The sequence below is a fragment of the Ambystoma mexicanum genome, chromosome 9 (assembly GCF_040938575.1).
Source record: "Ambystoma mexicanum isolate Mex_15411 chromosome 9, UKY_AmexF1_1, whole genome shotgun sequence".
Classification (NCBI taxonomy): Eukaryota; Metazoa; Chordata; class Amphibia; order Caudata; family Ambystomatidae; genus Ambystoma; species Ambystoma mexicanum.
Window position 1 is genome coordinate 1,445,807,834 of NC_090931.1, and position 18,325 is coordinate 1,445,826,158.

Consider the following 18,325-nt stretch of genomic DNA (forward strand, 5'->3'; position numbering starts at 1 on the left):
CAACAATGACGCGGAGAGTCGCCTCTCGAGTCATCCGTCGAAAGCCCTGTAGACCTTGACTTCCGGGGCTTAGACACCCAACCTACCGACAGCTTCTTCTTGCGTTCCCGCAAGGCCTTGGCTGTGAGCAACTGGCAGTCGACACAGTCGTCCATATTGTGGGCCTCCCCGAGGCACCAGTCGTGCGAGTCCGTGACCGACATCTTGGACCCACAGTCCCTGCATTTTTTGAAGCCCGGACGCGGGGTTGAAGACGAAGTAGACATCGCCACAAACAGGTCTTCACAAAAACCGAACAGTTTCAACGAACCGAGAAGAATACAGCAAACTCCAAAGAGTCGAGGCGTACTGAGATTCACGAAGCGAACACGTTCGTGGAAAAAACTGAACTGAGGCTATGGGTGTCGTGCGTCCTACTCATCACATCGGGTGACGTCGGCCGTCGGAGGAGGTCCTCGGGGACGGCGCATCGACATCATCGAAGTAGGACGCCAAAGATTTTCTGAAGCAGCACATTACCTGTCATAGATATGGAATACGTCAGAGGACCCTATCCCCTCGAATACGTTTTACACATGTTGTCATTTTTCGGCCATTCACAATCAACTCATTTTTACTTTTTATTTCTTTTCTTGATTTTCTTTGAAATCTCTGCTGACTGGTATGTTCCTATTATTATTATAATTATTATTATAAGATGTATGTGTGATTTTTCATGTCGATATTGATGTATTATGTTATTGACTTGGAACTGATTAGACTTGCCATGAAGAAGGAAATGATTTCCGAAATGCATTGGCATTAAGTCTGTATTACATAGGAGTTGCAGCAACTGCTCCCTCACTAAGAAGACATTAGTGATAGCTTTGTTTTGAATTTCTATGGATAAATTAATACTTTGATACAAACTACCAACGGATTCTTTTCATTTTCAACAAGTGTACTACTTTGGATACTGTATCAAAACCGTTCTCTTGAACTTTGAATGATTTTTGCCCATGTTGGGCCCCATTGTGAGCGGATGTGTGACCTGGTATAATTACTTGGTCTCTACCTTTTTGTTGCAATTTTAAAAATGGGTGTCTCCAGACTTGTCGCAGCCTGAAACACTCTAAAAGGTAGCGATGGCTAAGCCGTCAGGCATCACTCGGGGGAGGAGGTAGGCTGGCAGTAAAGTAACTCCCAATAGTTACCCCCAGGGAATACACCACACTGGTATACAGTAAAAATATACACTTTATGTTATGTTAAAGGATTTGTATACCGCACACTATCACCACCGGAGTGGTCCCCTTGCGCTCTGGTGGATCTGAAAGGCAAGAGGGTGTTAGTAGGACTTAGTGGGAAAAGGCTCAGGAGAGCTGTGACTGCTGTTGGCAGGTTCAGTTTGGTTTACACCGTTTGCGGAGTGTGGTTGTGATTATTTCAATTGGTAGCGGTCATGTGCTGTTGTGCAAGGCTATGTGTGGCTTGTTTTGTTCTTGCGGTGAAGTGTGTGCGACTTGTTGTGCAGTATAGGTATGGTTGTGGTGGGTTTTAAAATTTGAGAGGTGTGAGCAGAGGGATGAGCTTGTTAGTGGGGTTTGGTTTGGTGGCCCTCAATCGTACCTCATACACCATGGCTGCCTCTGATAAACTTCTTTGCTTGTCTCGCGTATTGTTGTGCTCTAGAGGGGACGACAGGGTCTTTCTCCTTTATTCTGTGTACGGTTGAGGGTTGTCTGCAGGGCTATCTAGAGGCAGTGCCTCCTCTCCCCTTCTCCCCCCCCACCCAGTGTCCCGAGTAGCATGTTTCTACACCGTTTTGCCCTTTGGCCTGTGCGCACATGTCACTTATTGCCTCAGTCCCTTTGGGGGTGTGCCAGGGTGCGGGGGCCTATGGAATCTTTTCCCTGTGCTCTTTATCTTCCTGGACCCCGTGTCCCTCTGTCTGTTGTTCAATCTGGAGTGCTCTCATCTTCCTCTTAAGACTCCGTTTGGGCCCGCCATGGGGACCCGGGTCTCCCTCCCACTCGGGAAGTCTATCCAGCCCCCTGCACTTGTCGTGGTACACTTTAATACTCCGTCCTGTGAGGTGTGTGTTCGTTGCTCATTCTTTTCCGTCCAGTTCTGAGTTGAACAGCCAGGTTTTTAGAAGTTTTCTGAATTTTAGATGGTCCTTCATGTTTTGAGTTTATCTCGGGGGGGAAGGGAATTCCAAGTTTTTGCCGCTAGCCAAGAGAATGCTGATCCACCAAGTTTTTTCCTTGTGTACTGTTTTGGTTCCAGGCGGACGTCGTTGCTGGATCGGAAGTGTTCTTGCCAGCTGATTGTCTTGTAGGAATTCTGCTCCTTGGCCACGGATTGCTCTGTGTGTTATGCACATTTGTTTTAATATCACCACACAGACTATCATTAGGATAAGAAGAATAGATGGTAAGAGAAGATATGTATAAAACCTGTAAAATGCTCATAGTCCGATCCTGCACACTCATGCACTAAATGCACGCCCAATTAGTACCTGGTGGTTTGTATTCTACATATAAGGCAAAGGGGTGGGGAGTGGGAAAATGGGAATCCTCTTGACAAGAGTAAACATCCATTCACATAGTCCTGATCATGACCCCAAGTGCCAACAAATGAATTGCCACTGTAATCGCCAGAACCTCTAGTTTCAGAAAAAGAGCAGAGGCACGGCAGTCGTGTCCCAGCAGCCACAGAGGGGCTAGGAGCAGGAGGAGCATGGAACATCCAGCCCATCCAGTGAGGACGACTATGAGGAACATGCCAAGAAGGACATCAAGCTGCCACAAAGGGAACCTGGAGTAAGCGACAAAGGAACCGGGCTCAGCTAGTATGGCCAAACCTAGCCCTAAACCTCAGTAGCCCAGCTTTGTGGCACAATCCTCCAGCAATGAAGCCAAGTAAAGCAGCAGGCTTGGAGGTATGCACAGGGCCTCCTCTACATAAACACATTCGCTCGAATAACAAAAAGTCAGACACACAATGGTTTTGGTGGACAGCCAATCCGGCCGGCCCAAAAAACCACTAAACACAGTTTTACCCACAAAGTTAGTGCATTGGCCTGTCTGGGGAAAGCGAGCAATCTAAACCAGTGCAAAACCACTAGAGAGTGCAGGGTGGACACAGAGGTAGCCCATAGGTTAACAAAACAATGTTTTTCCCGTCTCGTGGTTTCTATGAACAAAGTGATGGCCCAAAAGAAAACGCATCAAGTGTGTGTAGGCTCTTTTCTCCCAAGTTTGATGGGTTTTGAAAGAACGTTGGTAGTTCGATAGACTAGTTGACATGGAATCTTGAAATGAACTTCGGTGCAAACCTAGGGTGTGTGCGTAGAACCACCTTATCTTTGTGAACTGTTACAGAGGGATCTAGTATAGAGAGCGCTTGTAGTTCACTCACTCTCCTAATGGAGGTGATAGCTATCAAGAAAGCAGTCTTAAGAGTGAGGTACTTAAGGGTTGCTTTATGCATGGGTTCGAAGGGGGAGCCCATTAGCCTGGTTAGTACAACATTCAGCTCCCATCTGGGAGCTGGGTTAGATATAGGAGGGTGAATCCTCTTCACTCCCTCCATGAAGGCTTTAATAACTGGAACTTTCCACCATCACACACTACGTAGGCGAAGAGTGCAGCTAGGTGAACTTTAATAGAATTAAAGACTAAACCTGAGTCCAACAAGTGAGTCAGGTTTAGAACAATCTGTGTGGGAGAGCAGTCAACAGGGTTGATGCTTTTTGCCTTACACCAGATGACGAACCGTTTCCACTTGCTAGAGTAGCAGTAACGAGTGTTCAGTTTCCTTGCTTGAGGATGTCCATGCATCTCTGAGGGAGCTGCAAATGACCAAATTCTATGACCTCAGGAGCCAGGCTGCCAAGTTCAGGGTCTGGGGGCATGGGTGCAGCGTTTGGCCCCTGTCCTGTGACAGCATGTTGAACGGGCAGGGAAGTTTCACTGGAAAAGACAGTGACATCTCCATCAGATGAGCGAACCAAGGTTGGCGGGCTCACATGAGGGGCACCAGTATCATGGTAACTGGTTCCTGGTGCATCTTGTGCACTATCTTGTTGAGAAGGGTGGGTTGGGGGAAAAGCGTAGACAAATGTCCCTGACCATGTTATCCAGAGACAGTTCCCCTTGGAGCCGTTCTAGGGGTACCTGGAGGCGTAATCTTGGCATTGGGTGTTCTCCAGAGTTGCGAACAGGTCGATCTCTGGGATGCCCCATTCTGCAAAAACATTGGAGACGATGTCTTCGTGTAGTCGCCATTCGTACTCTGCAGGCAGAGGGAAGTCTCTGCTGAGTTCGTCTGCCAGAAGATTGAGTTCCCCTGGTACATGTTGAGATAACAGGAACATGTGGTGTTTGAGAGCCCACTTCCAGATGTTTTGGGACAGCTTGGACAGTCCTGGAGAGCGAGTGCACCCTTGCTTGTTCAGGTAGTACATGGCCGTGGTGCTGTCTGTGAGGATCAGCACTGTCTTCCCTTGGAAGTGTGTCTGGAAAGCCTTCAGTGCTTTGAAGACCGCCAGCAGTTCCAGCAAGTTTATGTGTTTGGACGCCACACTCGGAGTCCAAACTCCGTGTGCAGTCTGATGGGATAGGTGAGCCCCCCATCCTGTGAGGGATGAGTCTGTGGTTAGAGTGGCTTCCACTGAGGGGGTTGCAAAAGGTTTCCCCAACAAGAGGTTTTCTTTCGACCACCATCGCAGCGAGAGAACCAAGGCCTGCGAGACCACCACTAGATCGTCCCATTGTCAGCTGGCCTGACACCACCAGCTGTTGAGCCACTCTTGCATTGGGTGCAATGCGCAGGCGCGCGTGAGGTACCAAATAAATACAGGATGCCATCATTCCTAGCAACCGCATGGCCTTGCGTACCGTCACCTCCCGACCGGCTACATATTGAGGAATCTGAAACAGCATGTTTTGGAACCTCTCGTTGGAGGGGAAGACGAGGCCGTCCTTTGTTCGAATTGGAGCCCCTAGGAATTGCTTGACTTGGCTGGGGTCTAGACTGGACTTCGTCTCGTTGATGAAGAAGCCCAGGTGGAACAAAAGGTCTACAGTCTTTTGGGTATTTGAGAAGCAGGTTTCGTAAGAATCCCCTGTTATGAGCCAGTCGTCGAGGTAAGGGTAGACTGGAATGGACAACCTGCGCAGGTGTGCCACTGCCAGTACCAGTACCTTTGTGAATACCCTTGGCGCTGAAGCTATGCCAAAGGATAGCACTTTGAACTGATCGTGTTTGCCTTTTTTTTTTTCTATCATGAACCTGAGATATTTCCTGTGCGCTGGCAACATTGAAAGTATGCATCTTTCATGTCCAGTGTTGCCAGTAATCCCCCCCTGTGTGAGCAGGGGAATTACCTCCTGCAAAGTCACCATACGAAATTTCTGAGGTTTTACAAATTTGTTCGCTGGGCGCAGATCTAGTACAGGGCGCATGGTTAAATCCTTTTTGGTACAAGGAAGTACACTGAATAAATACCCTCCTTTACCTGTGATAGAGGCATGACCTCTATTGCTCCTTTCTACAGCAGCAGTTCGACTTCCTGAAGAAGGATGGAGAGCTGTTCCGGTGATGGGCGTCTTCCCCTTGGGGGTCTGCTTGATGATGCTTTGGTTTACCCGAGTACCTTCTGTCACAATGGCTAACAAGCGGGTTCTCAAGGGCTAGTAGGCGGCTTTTCCTTAATTATTTTCTCCACAAAATCGACTTCTGGGGTAATTTCACCTGTGTCAATTTCAAAATGTGCTGCCGCCTTGCGTAGCATTGCATTGAAGGTGGGTTGATAATCCACAGGTGAAGGGTCCCTGACCAGTGTGGTCTGAGGAGCGGGCAGATCTAACATCAGGGTCTGTAGACGCCCCTGGTGACTGTCAGGGCTGTGGTTCACATATGTCTGGGTCTTCCTCGCAGACCCCTACAGGGTCTTGTAGATCCTCAGTATTTAGGAATTCTTCATCTTCCTGAAAATATGGATCCTCTTCAGTGAGGTCATATGTATTGATTTCTTCCTGAATTGGGTCAAAAAGTCTTGGAAATTTGGCCCTAGGGTCTTCAGGGAGCACCTCCCTTGGCCTCTTGGGTGTGATGTGTCCATAAGTGGACACAAACCTATCTAGTTTGTCCATACATGATTCAAATCTTTCCCTAGTCCACTGGGATAACCCTGAACGGTCTAGCGGCGGAAAGGGCTGCTCCTCCGCCTCTAGGCGTCGAGATCTCTCCCATAGCGTGGAGGATATCCCCCCCTTTGCCCTCTGAGAAACCTTCTCGTGGGGCCGGCACTGGGGACGCATCTCTGCGTCTTCCCTTCAACATGGGGCGAGGTTCCATACCCTCCGTAGATTTCGATGTCTCTCTGACCTTGTGAGCGGGCTTCAGTGACTCTTTCACCCCCCGTCTCTGTGTGTCCTTAGAGACAATTCTAGCTAAGCTTTCCATGACTAGTTTATCTGTCGAGGGCTGGTCGTGAATAGTTTCGGCGGAGCCAGAACCTTATCGTCGACAGGCGCCTTACGAGGCGGTTCGACTGACGTTTTGGTGGTAGTGCCCTTAGTAAAACGCGGCCCAGTCGGATGGCGCGTATGCGGCTGCGGGGAGGGCTGGCGACCCTTACGGTCAGTGGAGGCTGCCGGTTACTTCGGCGTCTCTGTTGGCGCTGAGGTCTTCTTCGATTTCGAAGTATGGCCGTGGGTTGTGTGTGTTGTGTTTTTTCTTGTGTGCGTCAGCGTCACCGGGGTGTACATCCCCATAGGTAGGGCCGGAGCCGAGCTTTTCGGGGCCAGGGACAGACGCAGTGGAGCGGGAGCGCTCCATACAGAGGTCGGCAACCTCCGTTACGGAGGTAGTGTTATCACTATCCCCCTCATCACACTCGACAGCGGTGGCCGCTAATGAGGAATCAGCCCTCGACATGCCGTAGGCTGGCCACCTTTTGACCCTGCGTTCCTTCAAGGTTTTTGGGCGAAGGATTTTACAGGCCGCACAGCCGGCCTCGTTGTGGTCAAGGGGTAAGCAGCGGTTACACTGCTTATGCTTGTCCTTCCAAGGGAATTTGCCATTATAACAAGGGCAAAATCTAAAAGGAGTCCTCTTCATAGCTGAAGATATAATAAGTGATAACGACCCTGAAGGAAAGGGGGAGAAAAGGAAAGGCATTCTAGAAGAAACAGTAATGTCCATAACAAACCCCCACTCTCCCTACTGTGTAGGCCGGCGAGGCCGGGCCAAGTGTTCGGCAGCACCGATAGGATCGCCTCCGTTGAAACCACCGCCGTCGAAGATCTTGACTCGGCGAGGAAGTTGAATGGCCGTCGAAAGAGGGTTGGAGGTGGCTGGATTAAACAATAACTGACAAATCGACCAAGCGTCGAATAAATGGTAATGGCAATGTCTCTTACGAGCTCCGCATAAGGCGACCAGTATACTGGGCGGAAAAAAAACAATCTGAGGGACCTCGACACATGAGGGATTTTGGGTACACTACACGTATCTATAGGGATAGTATTACAGACACGCCTATGTCAACGTCCCCTTTTCGACTTTCACAGCATGCGATTCTAAGCAGATTAACAAACATCAGAAATCTGAATACAGTGAATGGATGTTATTTTCATGGTGCACCTCAGATATTAGTGACCTTGCACCTGTAGCCAGAGGTGATCCTAATAACCTGGTGCATTTGGGGCATCCGGGGACCAGACATGGAGACCCCCGCAGACATCCCTCTTCTTCTTGGCACACTATACTGAGAAAATGATTGTATGTGATTTCATCAACCACACTTACCTCGTCGACCTTTAGTTCGACTTCTGTTTTGTGTACACATTTTTTTGGCGGGTCCACTCCCAACGCCCCATCACCCCTTCTCCACCCACCGTTTCTGCCCATACCCTGCAACCATACACGCACACACACTCATATATATGTGTGTGTATTGGTCGTACGACCAAAAGGAGTCAAACTAATGCTCAACGAGGCAAGTGTGGTTGACAAAGTTGCAGATTATATGAGAAAATAAAGTGTGATAAAAATCTACAAATGGGCATCAAGTTCCTTAGGCGAAAAGGGTCAAAACCAACAGGACCTTTCTCTTCGACTCCCAGCCCAAATGATTCGCTTGCAATTCATCTGGAATCCTGCACCACATTCCCGGCCTCCCATTCCATTCCTAGGGCATATCCTCCCCTTTCCCGCTCACCTTGGATCGCTCCTGAACCACACACGCATCAGCTTGCTCGCACCACACGCCGCTGAGGTCGGTGAGGAGCAAGGCATAGCTGGCATCTGTGAAGCAAACCTTGGCCATGAAGTGGGTGCTGCCAAAAGGGACGGACTTCCAGGGTTCTGCCAGGAGACAAGCGTCCAGCTCGTGCAACATCTCCATCCTGCAAGAACCAAGCACAAGCAACGATGAACACAGACACAGCAATGCATCATCATCATCATCATCAGTGCAAAGCAAGGAGGCACCAAGCACACAGTCATTATGCTACAATGGAAACAAGAGACACAGGACCAAAAGAATACCGCATTGCACTGATGTTCTGCGACTTCTCATCAAGGGATGCTGAAGATTAGGAGTAAATAAAGTCATTTTAAGTCCAGCTGATGAAGGAGTTCCTCCATCAACTATCCTAAAGGAAAATCTGTCGGAGGCGAGAGCTACCTGGAAGGGTCAAGCCAATCTTCCTTTTCGGAGCGCCTTCTTCCAATGTGCCACGGAGATCAGCAAGTCTAGCTTCGCTTGAGGCAGCAAATGAATGAGGCAGAGTACCACATTCAGCAACATCAGTGAGGGCCATACAGGAACCTATGCCCTTTGCTTCATGTTACACACTAGGAGCCACCAAACTAGATCCCATCTGGGCAATCCATGCCAGGCTGCTGGATGCACCTTGAGCACGTATGTGATAATGAGAGGACAGGCACCCAAGTAGGTCTCAGCATAAGCAGGGGATAGGAAGAGGTCATAGGAAAGGGGTCACATGCTTTTGCCTGCTCCAGGTAACCTTTAGATTGGGAATGGAAAGAGGAAACCGCATTGGTAACCTCTTAGTGAGGGCTTAGGGTCTTTGGAGGCCAGACCCCATTACTTCACCACTTTACCAGTGTTTGGCAGATAACCAGCACAAAGGATAATACGTGTGGTAACCTCTGCTTTAAGAAACACTAACTGGATTGTCTCAGGACTCCTTACCTCCTTCCTATGTGGTTTGTTCCCATGGCATTGGTCTTTTTCTAAGCAGAGGAGATGGCAACTTACTTTGCATTCAGATCATGCTCAGAATATGTACATGGCAGGACTGACGTGCGGCGTTGTGATGTATACATGTTGTCTTGTTCGGCTAGCCATCTATGTATGGTGAGAGAATGTTGGTGCTTGGAGTGCTCGACAGATGTTGATGTGCGTTTGCTGGTGAGAGTTCTGAGAGTGTCAGCTGGGGCCTGAGCTGGTGTGCTCGAGGATAGCCGGTGGGTGGTCTGTCTCCATGTACATACTAGAAGAGTAACTAGAACCAATGAACTGTACATACGTAAATAAAGCTTAGCTGCTTCTTCATACTCGAGTGGCTCACAGCTGTACGGTGCTTGGACTATATCTGCCCACCAGGATACACCATTTACTTCAAACAGGAGTAGTAGTAGTACATGGCAGGACTGATATACAGTGCTTTTCCAAAAGCAGCTTTCAAGTGGGCCTAGATTTTCTAGCTGCAACGCATTTGCCCAGAGGTCAGTATCAAAGCAGCGGGGGATGCCCATTTTCACTTTAGAAACGCATTACATTTGGTCAGAATGTAGTCAGTGAGCAAAAAAATAGCCTCTGGTAGCTTTCACCCCTCTTTATGTCACACATGTGTCCCATACCAGATTTTGGGTACTATCAGGTACCTCATTGCTTACAATTTCTCCAGGGCTTCTTAATCTGTTTTGAATTGGTCTGGTGTTCCGACACCCAAATCATGATTTTTGAGACAAACAAGGATTGCAGCCGTGCTTAGTTTTACTGAACGCTTTTTCACAGCCCCCCCCTCGCCATTAAGACACAGCCTGATCTTAAAGTGGAGGTTCATGCTAGTGTTCAGCAAAGTGGGGTTAATGGGCAAAGTAGAATAAAGGTTCAGGGGAAATTGAAAGCTAACAGAGTAAAAAGAGGAGCACAAATCCAAGGAGGCCGCTTAAAGAGTTCTTGTGTTACCCTCTACATATTAGAGAAGAAGGTGGCATAAGTGAAGGCCCTGGTCAATAGTGGAAAGGCCAAGCCTGGAATCTCTGGGAATTAGTAAGAGAATGAGCTAATATTCAATTCTGCAACTCCTCTAGAATCAACTTTAATAAAATGTTGCCACTGACGAGTATAAGGACAGGCCACCAATTGAGCTTTCTTTTGCACGGGGGACCATTTTTCGTCTCCACAACTGGGTAAGGCCTTCAGAGGTCATGAGCATCCTAACATCTGGGAGCATGTTTTTGGCCCACCACTCAGGGACTAAGATCTCCAGATGTTTTGGACTTCAACTCCCATTATCCTTAGCCGGCATAGTAAGTGGATAAGGTTCATGGGGGTTTAGTCCCAAACATCTGCAGTGCATACTATGAGTAACCATTTTGAAACAGCTCTGCGTAGACCATGTTGGGGCCTAGCGCAGTCTCCTCCTCTACTTGGCTGCTTGGATTGTTGCTACTATTAGCCATGATCCCATAATCTCAACATCACAAGAATACTCATTCTCAATATTGTACTAATTTGGGATGAAGAAAACATTCAAGTTACCCAGAATTTCCTTCTGTGTTTGACGTGTAATTTCCTGTTCCTTGGGCAGCTATTGTCCAAATGTGTTTTGAATTCTGTTTGTTGGCGGCTTTATAAAAACGTTTGATTTTAGAGCACATAATTAGGTTGCTTATACCTCTCTTATGCTTAAGTAGATATTTCCTATGGATTTAATATTGCTGTGATCTGGGCCAGTCTCCGAGCCTGTTGCAGCTGGGATTCCACGTCCGCGCACTCAAAGGTAAACCAGTTGGCCACCTCCATATGTTTCATCTCTTTGGTAGTTGCATGCTGGTTAGACTAAGGAGTCTGCCGGTACAATACCTCACCAAAAGCAGCACTAGCAGAACTATGCACCACAGAATCACTTCAGCCACAACACGGGGCACTCACCATCCAACGGGACCACATGTCACAGAATGAACTCTGCTTCACACTATGGAGGAACCCAAATAGCACTCAATGTTCAATGATTGTCTCAGTACGGAAAACAACATACAACATTACATGTCACAAATCTCCCTTCAGTGCCATGCACATGTGTTTCTGAATTAAGTAACACTCAAATGTATCAAGCTCAAGAAGATGAAATGTAAAATCTGACCTTCTGGCCTTGATCTTCTTTCCAAATCTTCCTAATGTGCCTTCCAAATGTGTCTATATTTCAGTGATCAGCCTTGAAATTCTCCACAATGTACTCTCCAATGTACCCAGCGTGTCTTCCAAATATTTTCTCTAAATGTTTGCAATTGTTCTAACAAATCTCCTTGATGTTCCTTGAACATCTTCAGAGTTGTAGGAATTTGCACACATTCTCGACTTCTTTACCATCTTCCCAAGTCTCACTCTGTAACAACCGATCTCAAGGCATTGCACTGGCTGCCAGTCAAAGCAGGAATTGGTCTAAAAATGCTCTGCCTTCTTTAGGTTTGCATGGTCTAGCCCATGCCTACCTTGCCAAGACGAGTTTGCCTATACGCAACATCTGTTCCTCAGACTTTCACCCATTAGTGGTTCCTAAAATGAAATGTAAAACCGGGGTCGATAGGAGCGTCTCGGCCAATGGGCCTCATCAGCGGAATGTACTACCAAATAGCAGTCAGGCTCTTCTCACCCTAAAGGTCTGACCCAAAGCCCTGAAGGCCTCCCCCGGCTGATTTCTGTTCTTTGTACAGCCTTGATTGATAATTCCAGTCTGGGTCAAACAGACTCAAAGTACAGCTTAGTCCATCTGGTGTTTTCACTTGCGCAATATAAATTAAATTGAATCAAATGATAGCCCGTCCTCGCTCATCTTACTAGTGACCCCTATTAGATACTGCTCTCATATTCCTTACCAGTAGCGCCAGTTCTCTTGGCTTCCCGAATTTGGTGTCCTGGGTCTCCTCTCCAGCTGCCAGACCTCAAACATCTGGATCTCCACTCCAGATCCCTGGGATCTGTTTCAATTCCAGAGTGTACCGTTCTCTCCTCCAGCCTTTTGCAAAACATTTCCTGTCTCCAGCTCCTACAATCCCAATAACAGACTGAGGCAGTGTGCTCTTCTAGTGCTGTGTTCCCATATTCCAACCTCACTCTGATGAAAACAGCTTGTAAGCTAGGATGGGAACTGGCTGATGGGCTCTGCCCCCTCCAATGGGATTTGCTCCTCCTTTCCCTTGGGCAGTCCTCGCTCTACCTGTCACACCCTAGCCCTATCTTACAGCCCCTCACTGAGTTAAGGGAATTGCAGCGTGTCTCCTCAGGCAGCTGGAATTGGCTGGTGGGCCTGAGCAGAGATTCCAGTTCTGCTGGAAATTAGGCTAGATAGACCACGTCCCTGGACTGTCCTCACTCTGGAGATCATGTTCTAACTCTGCCCATGATGTAGACTCAGTTAGATTACTTGTTATTAACTGTATGGGAGTGTAGGCTTTGTACGATTGATGGCTTGATGACTCTAGCTTGCCCCCTCAATGCTCTCCCTCTCTTTCCTTCTATAGATTTAGATGGGGTTCATGTACCCCAAACAAAGGGAGCTAGGCAGGCGCTGCCGATTCTGCAAGACCACTGGTCCTCGTTTCTCTTAAAGGGTCAGTAGCAACAGAGTCCCCATCTTCAGAGAAAGCTGTGCGATTTGGTGTGGGAGAACCTGATTTCTCCGATCGCATGTGGTTCCTCCCCCAGGTAATAAGGCCTACTTTTCTGAATGGGGCATTGTCCCTAGTTGGTGCCATGTGACTGCCAACTGCCCCGAGGTGGGGAATGAGTGGTGTGAACAAGTCTCCCTCTATCCCTTACCACTTCTGGGCCCATCATTTGCTAACTCGGGGAGGCAGATAGCGCTCTTGGCCACCCCACCCCGATGACCACGAGAAACGAGAAAGGGGACGGTCACAGTTGCTAGTAGTTTATTATTTATTCTTTTTAAAGTGTATATCTCCTGTTTTCCAGTACACACTGACTGCATGGCATATGGACGGTAACAGTCTTTCAAGAGCTGTAACATCAGCAGACGCACCAGACTCTCCCCACTGATATCTCTAAAGAGTAAGTACTGCTCCACTCTCTCCATGGGATAGAGCAAGATGGAAATAGTGCCGCCCCAGTGCAGGGGTTTGTCCAAGCGGACGGAATAGTTACATACGGGGGATGGGCTATCGCCAATGTGCGTATCTGTGCGCCTTGCATGCACATCGTTGGATTGGCAAAGTAGAATCAATCTGGGCCTCTGACTGAGCACTCATGAGAACAGGATCTTTTTGTGTTTTTGGTAGAGAACTACAGCATTACAATTAAAGAGATCAAAAACGACTTCATTATTCAAACGTGCTATGATATTCTTATTATAATGGTGTTTTTTTTGTTGTTGCTGATACAAATATGTATTTACCATGGTCCAGTTGGGATTTTCCGGAGTTATTTAATTTTAGTTCTTACAGGCTATGAGAAAGGCTAGTGTCCCCCTTTGTATCTCTGCTGGTTAACATAAGCATTCCTTTTAATTAAAATGCATGAGACACTTCTTCCAGTAAGTGCTCAAGTGTTTCTATTTCTATCGCAGTGGAAAGGGTACTCCACTGATATGAAGATGCTAACACCCTGCAGAGTACCCCACTGCTGGCTTTGGTCACTTTCAAGACTTTTGCACTATTTGGTATGGGTAATTTCTAGCGGCTACAGCCAGAAAATGTTACTAGGCCATCATTAGAGTGCCAAGCTAGAGGTCTGTTCTTAATCCGTTACAGTACCGCCGCCAAACCGTTCGCTCTCATTTAAGATTTTCTCCGGAATGGATTGCTTTAGTTGTTCATAGGACATTACAGCTCAAGCGTTACTGCATCTGCTGTGCCTGCCTACTGCACATCTACATTCCCACGAAGCACCACCAAGGATCAGAGGAATAACACAGAAGGCAACAAGAGGTGTGATGTCAAGCTGTAACATTACCTGGCTTAGTGCAAGAGGTTCTCCATTTCCCTTTTGACGAGCCCAGTGAGGGGCAGACATAGCAGTGTTTGTTAGGCATCTGCGACACATGTAGGTGGTAGAACTACTAAATAGTAGGTGTAAAAGAAGCAGCGACTACCCCTTAGAGAAATCTATTTACATTGCCAACTTTGATAGAACATGTTCCAGATTTGTTTGAGGAAAGTGTGTGGTAGTGTTGGGATGCATGTACAGCTCCCATGCCTGCCCACACGATCAGGCTTAGAAAAATCTATTAGAGCATGAGAAAGTGAAGGGGTGCGGCTGCAGCGGGTGGAGAGCGCAAATGGGAAGAACACTTGTATTTGTCATATAGTAGTTGTAGAATCATAGGAAGCCCCAGGTATAGGGCATGGGTGATAATCTGTAGCAGTAGTGAAATATTTGTAACAAGGATGATGTAGACACAGCGTCTAGGTGCAGGAAATACTAAAGGATCACCATATTGGAAGTGAGGCCTAGCATTTTCTATTCCCTGTTGGAGGTGTAGCAGCACGGCACAATGAAGAGGTTGAATCATTTTCCCTTTCCCAAACCCCAGCAGTGAAGCTGAGAATAGTGGCATTCACGCTGAGCAGATAATGCTTAAATTGTATTAATCTGTAGGCCTGCAAAACCAGAATGGAATGGAAACAGCAGAACAAGGGTAGGGCTGCACCGTTTGTACTGCCAAACTGGTGGAAAATAGAGTTGCTAAATCCATCAGAATTAGGACAATATATGTGGTCTTCTAGTGAGCAAGGAGGTGCACCACAGGTAGGAAACAGATAATGGGGTTGCGAGGAGCAGAACCACCAGTGATTTGTGATACGAGGAGCAAAAGGTGATGCCAACAAATCTAGTAACCGCGCAGGGGAGGCATAACTGAGGCGCCCACCCTTTGAAATAATAGTGCGCATCTCTTGATACCAAACATGGTATCAAGAGATGCGCACTATTATTTCAAAGGGCCAATTTGACCTCAGAGGTGTCCACTGAGCTCACGCAAATGACCAGGTACACACCATGTGACTAACGGGTAACATCCCAGGTAACTCGCCAATCCAGTAGCTGGGAATCAAGGTGACGGAGTAGGACCACCACGTATTAGAGGGCAGGGGTAGATTAGGATGTGGTCAATCGGTCAAGGGACTATAGGGCACTGATAGTATGTATATAGGTGGTAGCCAATAAGGGTGGGTGATTAACCCTGTATATTGTTTGCATCATGAGTGACTATTTCTTCCTTTAAAATTTTGTGTATGCTTTGAACGAACATAGTTACATGTCAGCTTGGTTCTACGGGACCTTCTGCCACCATTTTCCTTTTTGTATACAAAATAAATCTTTTGAGATTCACCAAGCCTTTTCCTTTGAGGAATGTTTTTACTGTCTGGAGGTCTTGCCTTACAGTAGTCGAATGTTACATACTGTACATTAACATTCCCCTTTTCTATCCTTCACTTTAGGCATTTGTGCAAGATCATAGACAAGCTGCTGCAAAAAGACGGCAAGGAGACGGTCAGGAGGGAATATGCAATTCAGTTATGGGATCACTAAGATCCCCACTAGTTTCTTCAATTGTCTCTGTATTGGCTCTGGTAGTCCCTCGCATAATATGTGGTAGAACAGAGTAACTGTCTTGCCCCACTGTTCACGAGTCTGAAGGCACCAGCGCTCTTGAATGTAAGCAACGGGGTCTTCGTCCTCATGCATCTTGCGTGTCATGATTGCATTCATGTATGACCTGTCGGGATACTGTACTCATTATTAAATGGTACTTCATCGTGAGCGGTATTCTGTGCAGTCACCACAGGGTATCCTGCTCGTTTCAAAAGGTCATCAGCCCTTTCCCCAATGATGGCAGCAAGTAATGTTTTGATGTTGCCCACTGCTAACGTCATTCCTGCTGTCATTCTCTCTAGTTAATAAATCAATTTTTCCGCCCCAGAAGTTAGCGATGGCAATTTACATCTCTAAGTATCTTTGTCCATTGGGGGCCAGTGTCAGCATAGGTGTCATTTACCATGCTCAGAGGTCTGTGGGCTGGAAGTGGAAGACTGCAAGGACAGTTACAGTACCATACTCTACCTCTCTCTATTCTACCTCATCCACTCAACTAACCACACCACATTCATCCCTTCTACCTCACCTATCCCAATCGCCAGTCTCTAAAGAAAAATAGAGAAAATTATTGTTTTGCAACTGAAAAACACTAAATTCTATATAGCCCACCTCCAAGAGGCAGATTCATCAATGATGAAGCAAGTAAGTCACTGAAGCGTTGGATTGGCTCAGAATATAAATGTAATCCAACAAATTAGTGGACAAGGTGGATGATACAAGCATTGCTATCATTGATCTCCAACCATTCTCCAAACAATGTAACTATCTAAATTCAATCCATCAGCATTCCAAAAATAACCTTGCACCTGAATGCATTGCTGCTTAGATTCAATAAAGACAAAAACCCCATCCAAAATAAATTGTAGAATTATCATGGAATACTGACCTGGCACCTGACTAAAGTCGAATCTGGGTTGCTCAAAAAAGCATTCCTACTCTGGATATATTTAGCATTCTACTCATCCTCAAAAAAGATGCTGGACAAACAAATGGAAGCAGAGCGTGAAACTAAACAAATGGAATGTGAGTTTGATAGCAAGAGGATAGAGGCAGAGATCAAGACAATGCTTGAAAGGTGAAAATACAAGGCACACAAAATCCGTACCACCAAAGCAGGATTTACACTCCTTCACCTGAAGCAGACATACTGAAACACTGGTGAAAAGAGTGGCAAGGTTTTGGTGAACCGTTACAAAAAACATAAGACTTAAGGACGATCCAATCATTACAAATACTAATGGTCGCCTTGTGGCTGGAAAATGTATGGCACAATGAAAAATTCCTTGCTTCATGGGAGGTATACCAGGATAATTGACAGCAAGTAAGTCTTTTACAACTACCTTGAGGATTTGCAAGTGTCTTCCCTACCCATAAAGTTTATTAGTTGATCAAAAGTTGCCATCAAAATCATGCAACAAAGTGTACATTCCACAGTCGTAGATACCTAACCCTGGGGGCATGGCTGGTGCAGCTGTAGTTCATGGCGACCCCCCCGGGGACCCTAACTGTTTCGGGGGCTTTGATACTGGACTCACTTCAGGTGGGTCACATTATGGGCACACCCCAGTCCAGTGTAGACCTGGTGCGAAGTTTTAATTATCCCCCCGCCTCCCAACCTGGGGACAAGAGATTGTTTGGCATTGACAGCTGAGCCGAACTGATTAGGAGCAGCGGAGTGGCAATCAAGAAAAGGCGGAACCGGGGAGGAAATTTGCAGAAAGCACCCACGGCTGTAACCTGGCTTCTGAGGCATCGGTCCTGTGTGGTTGTGCCTGTCCTGGCACTGCCTTTATACTTGTGAGGATGGGGTGGGGGCGCAAAGCAAGTGATTTGTTTGCCTTTCAGAGAAAGTAGGTGGTGGGCTACTGTGGAGCATAAAAAGAGGATCTGCTCTGTGGTCAAAGGTTCCAGAGGAGGTCCAGGCATTTCTCAAAAGAGGAAGAGACTACCACAGAGGTGGTGTGCATTGCTGCCATGTTCCACCAGGTGCTAATACTTAGTAATTCCGCACTGTGTGAAGATCATATCCTGAACCAACAGATAGCCTGCTTGATGTAATCAACTTGCTGCAAATTAATCTTTTCTCAACCAAGCTGCTAGTGACTGGCAAGCTGCTAGTGACTGGATGCATGTTGGTAACCCTGGAACCATCCCATTTACCCTTATTCTAATTTTGATTCACTGGACTCCTTCAACACATGCCCACACTTTGAGGTCACCTAGACCCACTGTTGGGAACCAATAGGATATTTGTGCCATATGGTGTGTCTACTGGTACGCTCCTTCGGCAAACATCCTGTGGTGACCAATACTGAAGCTATGGCTCCACCGAATCCCAAAGAGACTAAAGGCAGGCAATATTGCTGACATGCAAAAGGCACAGAAAATCTTGAAGCAGTGGGCAGCGACAGTAGAAGTACATGATGAATCTTTACAAGCAATGGATCATACTTTGCAACAATC

General features: G+C 47.0%; 1 protein-coding gene across 1 annotated transcript in view; it reads right to left on the minus strand.

The window, feature by feature from the left end:
• NHEJ1 (non-homologous end joining factor 1) overlaps nucleotides 1-18,325 on the minus strand; it is a 1,209,243-nt gene that overhangs the window by 1,087,509 nt on the left and 103,409 nt on the right. Inside the window, exon 2 of the mRNA XM_069616866.1 lies at nucleotides 8,213-8,399. Coding sequence (XP_069472967.1) covers nucleotides 8,213-8,398 — 186 coding nt within the window. The 5' untranslated portion in view covers nucleotide 8,399. The remainder of the gene's footprint in view (nucleotides 1-8,212; nucleotides 8,400-18,325) is intronic.